The sequence below is a fragment of the Centroberyx affinis genome, unplaced genomic scaffold (genome assembly GCF_046629955.1).
Source record: "Centroberyx affinis isolate AG114_WGS23_722 - 3 ecotype Tasmania unplaced genomic scaffold, CSIRO-AGI_Caff_v1 ptg000969l_1, whole genome shotgun sequence".
NCBI classification, from domain to species: domain Eukaryota; kingdom Metazoa; phylum Chordata; class Actinopteri; order Beryciformes; family Berycidae; genus Centroberyx; species Centroberyx affinis.
This window is the reverse complement of record NW_027279540.1, coordinates 305,307-320,476: the sequence shown is the minus strand read 5'-3', so window position 1 is coordinate 320,476 and position 15,170 is coordinate 305,307. Positions and strand designations below refer to the sequence as shown.

Below are 15,170 nucleotides of genomic sequence, written 5' to 3'. Positions count from 1 at the left end.
ATGTCTGAGCACAGACTCCTTAAATACAGGCCTCAATCAAGCCTCCACTCCCAGGACCATACCACTTTACTAGTCCAGGGTGGTATGAAGTTTCACCTAAAACACAGGTAAACCTTTAGACAGAAATCAGAATATCCATACAATATACACTACTATGTAGGTTTCTAATCATCATTATACTCCATTAACAATAATAACAAAGGATAAGTATACTCTCAAAAACAGAAACCTTCGCACATAATGGTAGCGCCTAATGATATCAGTCACCCATAAATACTGTACTATATATAAAATACTGTAACACTGCACTCTTTGAGGTGTGGGAAAACCAAGAGGAGGTATGTACGGTCTGTAATTATTCTGTGGTGTATTTAATAAATGTTTAGTGCTGGACCAGTATTCTATGTGTCTGTGTTGTTTGTGACATTAAAGTGGTTACTTCAATGGTGCAGTATCAAGGTGGTGAAATTGGTAACAAACAATTTGTCTAAAACGTAGCTAGCATAGGTTACTCCAAATGTTTGATGTTGTCAGGACTGCTCTGATGGAAATGATTAACCTAAAACATGTAGAATCTGGCTAAGGAAATGTGCATATGAATAGGGAAATATGTATACACAGCAAATGTTCAGACATGAATATTTTACAGTAGCATACACCTATAACTATGTGTCTAAGGATCTAAACAAGAGAAAAAGAAAAAAAAACCTGTGCGATGACCGAGAGGAGTCACATCGTCACATCAGTAAAATCATCAACATGCGCATATAATTGAGTTTGCTTCTGTTTTTTGTTTTTTTTTCCATGGGTAACATATTTCTGATATTTAAAATTTGTTTTAAAAAAACCCAAACACATCAAAGAAACACAAGGAATAACAGCTGGTAATGAGTTTTGCTCAAGTTTGTTTTCTGATGCGTGTAGTGACTAGCTTGTTGAAGATCGCTCTATATTTTGTTTGCAGCGATAACAATTATTCATAAATGTACAGTACTATTGGAGGAAATGATATCTCCTTAATGAGGCCCGGTTGTATTCATACATACTGCATGCACTGTATATCAGTCCTTGTGGGTTTCAGTCTGCAGCACTGTGTCACATCATGTTTTTTTCATGACCCGTTGACAGCAAGTTTCTTTCATTGTCAAATTAAGAGGGAGTGACACTAAGATTTCCATCCCATGAGAAAAACAAATACCACTCATAGATTAAACGTGATGTTTTTGTGAAGTGCTATTTACGTATGAAGTAATGAATCCTTGTTAAACATACCCATCCACAACTGATGCTGTGTGCATCAGTTGTGTGATCTAATGATCAGTGTCCACTACTGTTATTCAGTCAGTGCTTAAACTTTGTACATGAATATAGCTGTATAGGAATATTGATGATATGCAGGTTTTTTTGTGTAATTTGAAGCAAAAAAATAGTAGTTTTAGTAATAGTTACGACATCAGTCACAAGTTTTATAAATAACATCATTGTTCAAGTTACACTGTCTTCAATGGTTACACATTGCAATAACAAACAAAAATACCCCAGGCCACACAACATCACATGACACTGCAAAATAAAACAAAAACAAAAACTATGCTTTGTTACTGGAACTCTTGGTGCTGTGGTTTTGAGTGTGAACTCTTCAAGCAGCACAGGGACTCATATGTGCCTCAAGCTCATGGAAACTGCATGATTTATGCTTGCATGAATCAAGCAGTATAGCAGAATAATTAAATAATTATGACTGAATAGGCTTTCTTCTGTAAGTCAGCAGCTAATGCCACTGTTTTTCTTGGCCAATTCAAATGAACTCCATGCAAAGTCTTTTACTCATTCATTGTCCATGAGCTACATATTGTATCTTCCAGCATAGAGAAAGATGGAACATGTAAAATATTTGGGTTAGAACACATACGTACACAAATTGTAGCAGGAAAGATGCTCCCTGGGTTAAGCAAGAAAAACAACAATAGGAACAGAAACGGAAGGAAAACAAATACGCATGACGTGCACGTTCCTAGAAGATGATTTGGACTGAACTTACCATCATCGGACTCTTTTCCTTTTCAGGCTTAATTATGAACACTGCTGTGTTGTTAAGCAGTGTATTACAAGCAGCAGGCTGTTATGAGGGATTCCCAGTGAAATTGAAAGGAAGCCTTTGTCTATACCCCCAGTGACATGAAAATCCTCCACATACTGTATGATTGCTAAACCCAGACCTGAGTTATTTTACATCACAGCTCTGTTCACAGCATCAAGCCCTTCGAGGCTCTAAATATAATAGTCATTTGGTCACATTCCTCATCCTAAACAACACACAAATTGGTCATAGAAATCATGAGAGTTGTCAATTTACTAACAAGTAAAGAAACATTTTTGGTAGTGGAGTTAAGAAACTTGTCCTACAGAAGCACAAGACCAACTGTCACTTATCAAACACAATTGATGGTTTGATGAAAATAGAACATACAACATACGTACAATATACGTTATCCCGTTGTTAATATTATTTTTTCATGCTCTCTATGGGGATTCTGTCACTCCCTCAACAGTCACTTCTAGTTGAGTGCTGTTTCACTCTTTAATTACAGCTTCAACTGGCAAGCAGCTCACAGCTCAGTCAACTCGGTCAAACTTGGTGAACAGAAAACTTACTCTTAAGTTGAAATAACCACACTTACTAAGATAGATCCTTCTCAGTGAGTTGATTGAATAAGATAGTTGTAATGGAAGAGGTGCATAAAGACGGTGGCCCTCTCCTCTGGTTTAAGGTCATAACTTTTCATTCTGATTAACCCTGATGAAAGCAGCTTTGGTTTTGTACTGTCTTAATGAATTTGTGCCTCAGAGCTCTGGTTTTGCAGATGCAGTCTTTTGTTGTGTTTAGTCCTGTCGGCTGGCACTGTCTGTGCGTTTGTGCTTGACAGTATGTTGGCAGAGAAAGGACTCAGACCAGTATTGCATGGTGACTCAGTATGTACCATGCTCAAAAATGATTTGTTCAAAAGATTAATTCATTCATTTTTGCACACCGTGGAAAGGTTTGCAGAGGTGGAATGATGTCAAGAAGTCTTCATACACCTGGTTTATTCAGCAGCGAGTAGGCACATGAGTTTGGCTGCCATGGGTTTCAGGTTCTAGCCCAGAACCTTGCAAGCATAGGTTTCAGTCTGAATCCAGTGCTTAGCTGGCTAAAATATCACAGCAGTTAACATATCATTGTGCAAACGTGCAATCTCTCTTATTCAACCAATTGTAAAGAGGCCAGTATTAGGCCTGTTACATACACTATGTAAGCAACGCATGCAACAACGCAAAGGGCAAAGCAAGAGGCTTTTCTCGCATTCTTGCAAAATGTCGCAAAATGTGTAGTCCAAAATTTGCAACACGTCTGCTGCAATGTCACACGTTTCAGGTAGGGACCCTAAATGAAAATTGCTGCTAAACGAACAACTACCAATGAAGAAGTCATTTCCTCTGTAAACAAATGAAAATGGCGGTGGCTCAGTCAGGAGAGACACTGGCTGATCTGGCGCACGTACCATCTTCGTTTCAACTTTTTCTTTTGGCAGCGATGGAGAATGTATAAAAATACACATTCCTCTACAGTAACCATTTTAAACACTCTGCTCATATGTTAATGCTCCAGTTAATAAAAAACCGTCCATGTACTTGCGTTAGTGTATGTGTGCCTTGCGTGGAGTATGTAACAGGCCTTACCCTGCTTGTTATGTTGTAATAGCACACACCAGTAGTGCTTATGAGTGGGCTTATGAGATGAAATCACAATTTTTTATACAGTTCACAAGAGACTTGTGAAGAAAGCAATGTCTTCTTCTGATCCCTCGTTACATTGTATCTCGACAAACAACGAGGACTAAAGTCTTTTAGCCCAAAGTCACTTTCTTAGATTCTCTGAAGGCCAGCCTGGCTTCCCTGGACCTGGTCTCATCACTGACCATGTAGATGCCATTGTCATTGATGCTGTTGGAGGCGTGACAGGCGTTAGAGCCTCCACACAGCCAGCCGAACTGCTTCACCTCCCTTTTGAAGGTCTTGCTGAAGATGTAGTAGATCAGGGGGTTGTATACAGTGGCGCTCTTGGCAAACATGCAGGGCAGGAGGCTGACCTCGGGGGGGATGGAGCTGCTGTCACGGAAAATGGACCACAGACTTACCATGCCATAGGGTGACCAGCAGCCTATGAAGCCTCCACTGATCAGAACAGCAATCTGTAAGAGAACAGGTGGACAAGGTCAGTAGAAATACCACAAAATACCACTTTTTGCATTAAGAGTCTGTATTGGGTTTTCATGTTGCTAAATACAAAGGGGATTTCTACAACTAGAGGCCATAATGAAATATGAAATAGAATAACAATGAGTCTGTCAATTCTCATATAAAGCAACTGTATGAAATATCATTTAACTGTGTGATTGTACTGCAATGTGATTTCATAAGCAGGCAAAACCTCAACAATAAAGTTTTTGTCGCAACTTAAAACTATATTTCACGTAAAGCAAAACAACTCACTGTGTTTATGGCTTAGCCAAGAGTGACACTGTATAGTGAACTGTGATCATAGTTTGTTAATCAGCATTCCTCTTGAATGTGTACTGCACACATCACATTATGAATGATGAGGAATTTAGTAAATTGTATCACATACGCACACATTGAGATTATACAAGCAGCAATGTGAGTGTGTGTGTGTGTGTATGAGGATGAGATAGAAAAGGACAACAGAAAGACTGGAATGCATTTGTAATATTCAGCATCTTCTAAGACTCTGTTTAATTTTTTTTTCCTACAATCATGCCCAAATAACAGCCCCCTTTCCATTCATCAGACAAGTTACATTCAAGTGTTTCCTGAAGCCCAGAAGGACAGACACTTCACAGAGACTGAAATGTGCCAAGGCAATACATGCTGTCAAATCTCCAGTCAATAACAGAGCTTTTATCTCAGGAAGGGCCACTTACTATCAACAGCCTGCGATGGAGCTTGACAATATTGGGGACCTGGTTGCTGTTGTTCATTGAGTTTTTGTAGGTGAAATAGAGCTTGATGGCAATGCCAAAGTAGCAGAAGATGATGATCACAGAAGGCATGACCAGGTTTAAGGAGAACATGGAGATGACGAAAGAGAAGCCCTCGTTCTTCATGTCTCCCCAGGCAAGCGAGCAGGACAGGCCAAAAGGCTCCGGGCCGTACCTGCCCCAGCCCAGAATGGGGAACAGAGCCCAGAGGAGTGCATACATCCAGGTCCACAAGCACAGCATCTTCACCTTCCTCCAACTGATCTTCTCCTCTACAGAGAGACAGAGAGAGGGTTCACTTTACAACTTCACAAAATACTGTTGTATATTATAGACAGTGTTGGGGGTAACGCGTTACTTTGTAACGCGTAATCACATTACATTAATCACATTAATCACATTATTTGTCTGTAACGCAGTAATGGAACACGTTACGGTTCCTAAAGTCAGTAATCACATTACAGTTACTAATCAAACAATTATGTCGTTACTTGCGTTACATAAGTTCTTCAATTATCTGCAGGATCTGGGATCTGGAATCTACAGGATTATCTGGGCACATAGAAAAAAATCATCAACGTGCCTTTTCATGCATGCTTGCGCAACAACCTCTGACCTGTCGTGTGACTTTGGCTAGAGACAGTTCGTGCGGGAGATGGGACAAAAATGGCAGAGTGGTCTACAACTTTTGAGGGGTGGAGATATGCACATTACTTCGAATTTGTTGTGCAAAAGGACAAGAATGTGACGGTAAAGTGCAAACTGTGCCCAGGCCAGAAACAACTATCCACTGCTGTGAACACGACATCAAGTCTCTCCAATCACCTGCAAGGCAACATGCTAATACAAAGCTAGTAGTGAAAGACCCCCAGACCCAGAGTGATGCCCAAAATGAGTATATGCTGACCCCAACCAAGCTGCCAAAGCTTGATTTTCAACAGGTAACAAAAGCAGAGATGAACAGGCTTGTAGCATTGTACACGAGTAATGTGTAATAAATATCTTTTTTTGAGTAACAACCCCAACACTGATTATAGAGGGGTTTTATTACATTTACATTTTAGGCACTTAGCCTATGCTTTTATCCTGAGATGCTCACAATCAGTACAACAGTACAGTAAGCTAAATTTCTGATTCGCTAACATTACAAGCTGCCAATAATAAGGACTGCAAGGGTCAAAACATTAATACCCACTATATAGAAATAAAAAAATATTCCTTTCATTGTAGTTTAATTGTAAAAAGACATCAAAAGGCTGAATCATATTGGGTCTGAAGAACTACTGTATATGTGTATACTGTACACAAGAACTCATGTTTGAGTGAGTTTTTTGATGTATCTGAACTCTCAGTTCTATCCTAAATCATGTAGACATTTCCAAATGAAATTTTGCAGACGCAAAAAATAATTTCATATTTGCGTCATAAAATTTGCCTTCACTTATTAAAGTTTTGGAACTGGTATTGATAAAGAATTTTCAACAATACTCAGCCCCAGTAAGCTGTACAGTACACAGCTTTCAGACAGCCAACTGTAGTTTTTTTTTTTTTTGTATGTCTCCTGCCCTATCAAATTGGTTTATTTCCATCAGGCGCATAACAGACCTGTTTGTTAGAAATGTTTGTTAATGGATAAAAGATTTGCATTGAGGAATATGTTTCTGCACATTTCCAAGACAGGACAGGACATTTTGTGAGAGCCTGCGTGGCAAAGCAGCTGTATTTCAACCTGATATAAACACCAAAATCAATGAACTATGCCATTCAGATCCCAAAATGAACTTCCTGTGCCATGGAGGGCAGAGTGTGCACGTTTTTAATTCCAAACAAAGACTACACCAGGTGATTTCACTGATTAGCATACATTCAACCAGAGAGGTGGAACTAATCAGTGAAATCACCTCAGTCTTCGATTGGAAATAAAACCTGCACAATCGGCATCCCCCTGACAATAGGCATCTTAAAAGGCAGATACATCTGCTGACTAGGCAGAAAGGAAGTCATTATGAGATTCAGATGATTGCTGCAGGTCCCTGCCGGGCCACCCAAACAGTTTTCAGGGTAAACCAAGTTAAGAAAAGAACCAAATCTGGTACTGAAATATCCTGCTGCTCCACAAATGAGAATAGATCTCCCTGGAAATACCAGGAAGCATTCTTTGTTTTCTTTTTTTTTTTTATCAGCCTTGAGTTTGGAAGCCCTGAATCACCCCTTATTATAAATGCTCACCAGGAGAGTGCAGATTGAGGGAGACAATGAAGCGCACGATGGCCATGACTGTCAGGTTCATGATGCTGGCCACGCCAAAGAAGAACCCCACCAGGCCGTAGTAAACACAGGTAGCGTCTCCCCCGAGCCAGCGGTGGTTCCAGGCTGAGGCCACAGCCAGAGGATACATGGTGACAGCCGCTCCCAGGTCCGTCACCGCCAGGTTCACACTCAGCAGCTCTGGCGGCTTCATGTTCGATGACCTTTTGAATGCCATGATGAGGACCAACAGGTTCCCCACGATGGAGAAAATGGCTGAGACAGAGAGGAGGAGAGGGAGACGGAGCAGCGAGAAACAAAAACAGGACACAAGGTAGTTTTAGCAAAGAGGGGGAATTATGTTCCATCCTTATGGTACTTTGTGATCAGAAATTCAATGTGCAAACACATATTCGAGTAAGCTAAGCCACTGATATGTTTTAAATCCATACAGGAGGGGAAGTGGGTCTGTTGTGGATTATATCAGATTTCCACTCTGTAGTGTGTGACAAAGACTAAGCTGTTAGATGTTTGCACTGCAGCAAACTGCATCCCTAATTTAATGTGGGAATAGTCAACAAAACAGGGATTAACTGCACATACAGTATATACATCAGGGGAATAGCAGGGCAACTCAAAATCCCAAAGTTAAAATGTGAGATAATCAGAATCAGAATCAGAATCAGCTTTATTGGCCAAATATGTACACATACAAGGAATTTGACTCCGGCTTTTCCGTTGCTCACAATGTACTTACACAGTACTTCCTGATTCTGGAAATGTACAAGTCCTGAATGGAGGGCAGGTCGGCACCAATGATTTTTTCTGCAGTCCTGACTGTCCTTTGTAGTCTGTTCCTGTCCTGTTTGGTGGCCGATCCAAACCAGACAGTGATGGATGTGCAGAGAACAGACTGGATTATTGCAGAGTAGAACTGGATCAGCAGCTCCTGAGGCAGGTTGAACTTCCTGAGCTGTCGTAGGAAGTACATCCTCTGCTGGGCCTTTTTGATGAGTGTGTCTATGTTGGATGCCCACTTTAGGTCCTGGGAGATTGTGGATCCCAGAAACCTGAAGGTTTCCACCGCAGACACGGTGCTGTTGAGTATGGTGAGGGGGGGCAGTGTTGGGGGGCTCCTCCTGAAGTCCACTGTCAACTCCACAGTTTTGAGCTTGTTCAGCTCCAGGTTGTTATGACCACACCAGAGGGCCAGCTGTTCAACCTCCCGTCTGTATGCAGACTCGTCACCGTCTCAGATGAGGCTGATGACCGTTGTCTCGTCTGCAAACTTCAGGAGTTTGACAGACGGGTCTCCTGAGGTGCAGTCGTTTGTGTAGAGGGAGAAGAGCAGAGAGGAGAGCACACATCCCTGGGGGGCCCCAGTGCTGATTGTCCGGGTGCTTGATGTGGTTTTCCCCAGCCTCACCTGCTGCCTCCTGTCTGTCAGGAAGTCTGTGATCCACTGACAGGTGGAGGCTGGCACAGCGAGCTGGGTGAGTTTGGAGTGGAGGATTTCTGGGATGATGGTGTTGAACGCCGAGCTGAAGTCCACAAACAGGATCCTTGCGTATGTCCCTGGGGAGTCGAGGTGTTGCAGGATGTAGTGCAGTCCCATGTTGACTGCATCATCCACTGACCTGTTTGCCCGGTAGGCAAACTGCAGGGGGTCCAGCAGGCAGCCTGTGATGTCCTTCAGGTGGGCCAACACCAGTCTCTCGAAGGATTTCATGACTACAGACGTCAGGGCGACGGGCCTGTAGTCATTTAATCCTGTGATGGAGGGTTTCTTGGGGACCGGGATGATTGTGGAGCGTTTGAAGCAGGAGGGGACTTCACACAGCTCCAGTGATCTGTTGAAGATCTGAGTAAAGATGGGGGCTAGCTGGTCAGCACAGACTTTCAGGCAGGAGGGTGACACGCCGTCTGGGCCTGGTGCCTTCCTGGTCTTCTGTCTCTGAAAGAGCTTACCCACATCCTCTTCACAGATCCTGAGTGCAGATGGGGGGTCAGTGGGGAGGGGTGAGAGGGTGGCAGGGGGTGCAGATGGTTGTTTGATGTGGTCAGAGTGGGGTGTGAATGTGGGCTTATCAAACCTGCAGTAAAACACATTCAGGTCATCGGCCAGTTGAAGGTTCTCCCCAGTGTGGGGGGATGGTCTCCTGTAGTTGGTGATTTCCTGCAGGCCTCTCCACACTGATGCCGGGTCGTTGGCTGAAAACCTGTTTTTCAGCTTTTCAGTGTAGCACCTCTTTCCTACTCTGGTCTCTTTAGTCAGTGTGTTTCTGGCCTGGTTGTACAGGATTCTGTGCCCACTTCTGTAGGCCTCCTCCTTGGCCTGGCCAAGGAAGATAAGACTCCAGCCAGCACCACCATGTTTTACCCAATGGACTAGCATGACATTTATCAGGTTTTGTAAATTTCTTTTTTGTCTGTTGAAAATGTATTAAAGAAAAAAAAAGTTTTCTTCCTCAGAAAAGGAATTTTAAGAGCATATGTAATTTCAGTTTTTCTTTTTCTTCAAATAATAAAACCATTTAAATGCAGATGATAATACATACATAAATATTTCTTCAGTATGCAGGATCATTGACTGAAGATGATGGCAAGGAGGACAAAACATTTGAACAGTTCTTTCCCAAATTAAGATAACCATTTGAAAAAAAATGGACACTGGATAGATAGATAGATAGATGGTGGCAAGAGGAGCTGCTCACTTCAACATCACCACCATTATTTAACTGCAAGTGGCTGAGAAATGGCTTAATGGTAGAGTATTGATATGGAGAAAAACACATCGACAGAGGGATTATCTGAGAGAAATGTGAATCGAGCGGAGGGACGAGTGGGGGTGGGGTGGAGGGAATAACAGTGGACTGCCATTCATAGATAGTTAGATAATTGAATTGAATAATTGCATTAATCACTGGGACTCGCTTGTATATCCGCAGCAAGAAAAACCACGATGAACACACACTGGGGCAGAGGAAATAACACGCAGTGTGCAAAAAGTCCTACGTGATTTTGATGAGCAATTTCAATCATTATCTGGATGATTCACAACTATGCACATCGATTAAACCTGCCGTCTTGCCTTTGCATAGATTTGAGACAAAGGAGTTGTGATGCTGAATCAGCCCTACACAACCTGTAACTGCCTCAGCATCCGTCTCACTACACTGACTTCCAATCAAAAGTGTTGTTTGATTGTTAATATTATTGTATTGCTTTCTAAAGCCTTGCATGGGATAATGCCCTGTTTTGATGACATGCTTTTATCTGCCCGCTCACTTTGATCTGCTGAGGCTGATCTTCGTGTCTCAACAAAAATCACTCTGTTGACCCTGAAGGTGTCAGAGCTTTTTCATACAGCGCCCCATAATTTGCGCTGCATTAGCCAGCAGTGCAGACAGTGTGCAAGACATCAAATCCAGACCTAAAACGCCTCTGTTTTCCTTAGCTTTCAAAGTAAGTCATGGCGTAAATTAACATATTATTCATTCTAAGCATTTCCTAATGATATTCTACACGGTGTCTTTTTATACCCGTGGGGTAACAGTTTTCTCTCCACCCTCATTATTAGGCGGCATGCCTGACATCTGTGTGGATTGAGCAAGGGATTTGAAAGGAGATTTGTCTTGTTCTAATGAGCAGGAGCGGAGCAGTCACATCACCAGAGACATCCCAGTCCATTTCAGTGCTAATGAGAGATTCGGGGAGAGTGGCACATTCCTCCTGAGTGCGTAACAGAGAAATTTCACAGAGATTAGTGAGGTATGAGATGGTCGTCAGCCCCTCAAGCCCTCCAAACCAGGGTGCTTGAACCACCTCTCCAGTTTGTTAAAAGAATCATGTCATCTCATTTCCGTGTTCTCGCCTCCACCTAACTCGGGCTCATTCATGGACAATTCATGTTTTAAAATGCTTTTTTATTTTCACACATAACCATGTTTGAGCAAATACCACCATTATATATTATAGTCAACTGTCATTTATTTATAAAAATAAGCTGGACATCACTGAAAACCCTGATTTTTCCGTTGTCTGATTTGAATCACAACTACCTTCAAATTAGCCAAAAAAAAACCCCAAAACAAAACAATTAAATGAGCTTATTTATAATTCTTTCATCATTTTCCTTTTATGAAATAATCATGACAGACAGGCATTCATTGCCAGTACAACAAAAATTAGGTGTGAAATAACAATTTTTATGTAAGTCCAAGGAATCATTGTCAACTAAGTTACCCGTTCAAAAACCTCCTCTCAAATATGTTTTTTTTCCAAAAGAATATGACCTGTGCCTCATGATTTTAATCAATTATTTGTGTGATCATGACATTTCTTTTTGAAAATTGTCATGTGGGATTTCATTATAGGCCTGAAAGGGTTCAAGCACCCCAAACCAGGATGCTTAAATTAGCTCGAGTTGGTTAGAAGAAACAAATCATGTCATCTAAGTCCATGCCTCCTCCTCCGCCTAACTCACACAGCACACAGCTTTGATGCTAAATTTACTGGCTAGCTCGTCTTTCCATGTCAAATGAACGAATAAAGGATGCATTTATGATATCAAACACCCAAGGCGAAATCAAAACACTTAAGTTAATAGTAGGCCTATATTTTGTCGCTTATGACTCTGTGTAAAGCATCCAAACAGTCATATGTGATTGAGGCATAGGTCAGTGGTATAGGAAATGTTGGCAAACTAACCACATAAGGGCGGGCTTGATTATAAATGGGTTGTGGGAGGGATTGACATAAACGATTCAAGAGGAACAAATAAATAAGAGATGTGTTTCATTAGAGAAAGAATGTAATTTGAAAAGTAATAATAATGATAATAAATCAATAGCAAAACAATAAAAAACGAATTACCATATAGATGTAAACCAAATAAAACAAGAAAAGTGCACTTGAAAATATTACAAAACATTTAATCCGCAAATATTTTCATAGTTTTTGAAAGTTTACAGATACAGACGATTAACTGCTCTCTCTGTAAGACTATACAACAGCGTCTTTGTGTCACTTAATCTGGGATTGCAACATTACTGCAAAATTCTTATGAGATTTATCCATATATACTTTACAAGGATTTCCCATTGTTGAAACCCAGATTTCAAGCCTTCTCTTATGAATTTGCCTCATAGACTCACTAAAGTAAAAGGAAAGGTAAATTGACATAAAGTTGTATTTTCATGTGGTGTAACTGGTCTTTATACTTTTATTGTAAGGTGTTGTTTACAGATCGTTGACCTAATTCTGTGTGACCCTGCCTGTTAGTGGAACAAGCTAAATAAAAACAGCCAGAGGCATTGTTTTTGTTCTCCTCACACAAAGCCCCATGACTTTGACAGGTGCCAGCTGTTTCTACAGCAAAGCTGCCCCTCACCGCTTTTTTAACATAAGATCCTTCGTTCAGGGGAGGGAAGGCAGGGTGACTAATGAAAAGTGTGGAATTGAACTGGAATCAATTTAATTGATTACAGTCATTAACCATCATCACTGTGGTTATACACAACTCTCAGAAAGCTACTTGATTACAGCTGTAGATGAAAAAGTGCAAAGACAAGAGAAATAAAAAGAAAGTGGTGAAACGATGTCAAGAAAGACGTATGTCATGATTGTTTTGAATTCTGTTTGGTCTATCTTTTTTTTTTTTAAATTCAAGATAGCCTATAGTTGTAGAGACCGAAGATAAAAAAAAAAAATATTGAAGGGAATCCTCTCTCTCTCAGTTTCCAGGCCATCAAGGTGGCAGTAAAGTTCAGCCTGACGTAAATTAGAAAGCTTTCAGGAAGGCCATTAGTGCTCTCCAAGTTGCTGGAAATATTACCAGTAGTGCTTTTTTTTGTATTTTTCTATTAGTAGAAAAAAATCATTTTTACTCTTGCTAATACTTAGAGTAGGTTAAATATCTAGGTTTGCGTGGCTGATAGTGTTTTAGTGTGGAAGTGGTGGTACACATAAATAAAAGGAACAAGGAGCTGATGGATTTTTGTGCCTTTATTGCCACAGGATGGCTGCATCAGGGCCAGTTGTCTTGCTCCCTTTTGGCCACATGATTCACATTGTTTCAACAAATACTATGTTTAGCCCAAGCCAGTATCATGCCATCTTTCACTATGTTTTGTAAATATTTCACTGTCTCTATTGTAATTCAGTAGACTCACTGTTTCATTCTAAAGGCAGAGATTTAGGTGCTGTTTACAGCCAACATGTTTGTTTTGGTTGGCAATTACATCCACATGATCACAAAATGGGTCATCGTGGCTGATTGTCCTTACAGTTGGCTATCTGACTGGATGTGTAAGATGAAAGCTGCTGATAGCAGGAAGCTGCAGGAATCACCTCTGTAGCGGGACGAGGAACTGACCAGGGGCAGAGATACAGGGCTGCGCAATATAGTGAAAATTGAGATGAGATGATTTTGACAGATAGTGCAGTTGCAATATCAGTTTTCAAAGTCTGAACATTTTAAGTCCACATCACCTGGCTGAAGTAAGTACCTGCTATGTACATTTACAACAGAGGACTGAGAGAATAGCACCCACTGGACTTTTAACCAATAACCAATCAATTTTTTTTAGCATCTGTCAATGAGACATGCTGCCAATTTACCTATTAATTTCACGAGTTAACTAATTTATTGCATCATTAAAAAGGATTTTTAGCGCGGCCCATATTGCAACCATAGGGGTATGGACATTGTGTGATTTCATACCACCCCCCACACACACACACACACACACACGCACACACGCGCGCGCACGCACACACACACACACACACACACACACACACACACACAAACACAAACACAGTCACAAACAAAGATGGATGAGATGCTCAGAAGCGGTGACTTCATGCAGTTTACACCCATAATGGCACCTCGAAAACACTTGACTCTGCCGAAGACTTCTGTATCTGACGTGTGTGCTTGTGTGTGTGTGTGTGTGTGTGTGTGTCCGCGCGCGCCTGTGTGTGTTTGACAGATCGAGAGAGATGTGAAATGAGATGAGAGAAAAGCAACAGTTTGAAAGCATCTACAGTACATATCAGTATATCTGAAGCTCACTATCAACACTAGACATTATGGCTGACAAAAAATGTAAATTCATAGTAGGCTATACATCCTAGTAAGTAGTATCAAACGGATGTGAGTTGTATAAAAATAGGGTCCCATAGTGGAAAAAGTATAAAGTATTATTATTTTTTTAATGGTGGTTGTTTGCATTGTAATGATCACCACCTGCAGATAATCGTTTCCCCACCTTTTTTACTTACCTATTACATCACTGTCAGACAGCCAGCGAGAGACTTAAGGAAATCACTCTATATGCTGTGATCTTGAACAGTTTATGTAAAAAGAAAGATAACACCCAAATCTTGGATATTGGATATTCTATTAATTCACTCTGGAATTCAGTCAGTCTACAGTATGCAGTGGCACACTGAGGACCTGTGCGCAAGAAATAACATTATGCTCGGTGATACAAAGCTTCTGAGCACTACAACAGGTTATTATATCAATCACTTAAACTTCTACAACTGAACTTACCTATAGCTAGCAGGTAAAAGCCGGCACCAATGTCTAGCGCCGGTGGCAGTTTGGAGGAGTAGATATCCATCGGAGATGTGAGCAGAAGCCTACTAATAATTGTGTTAGTGCCAAAAGGTGACCAGAACTAAATTCTGCGATTAACAGAAAAATAATCCGTCTTCATGGGATGGAGACCGCTGTGGATGCGCTACGCTACGGTGTCAGATCCATCTGACCTGAAGCGGGCAGCAGGCGCAAGAGCTCGTCAGCGCGCAGCGCAGCGCAGCAGGCGAACCCATGCGAGAGAGCGGAATGTTACATGCGCTATCGAACCCCGCGTC

General features: G+C 41.2%; 1 protein-coding gene across 1 annotated transcript; it reads right to left on the bottom strand.

Annotated features, from left to right (window-relative positions):
• Positions 1-3,887: 3,887 nt before the first annotated feature.
• Positions 3,888-14,917, bottom strand: opn8b (opsin 8, group member b). Its single transcript, XM_071522267.1, has 4 exons — positions 14,848-14,917; positions 7,269-7,562; positions 4,983-5,311; positions 3,888-4,232 (listed from the first exon to the last, which is right to left on the bottom strand). The coding sequence occupies exons 1-4, from the start codon at positions 14,915-14,917 to the stop codon at positions 3,888-3,890; spliced, it is 1,038 nt and encodes a 345-aa protein (XP_071378368.1).
• Between the last annotated feature and the right edge of the window lie 253 nt (positions 14,918-15,170).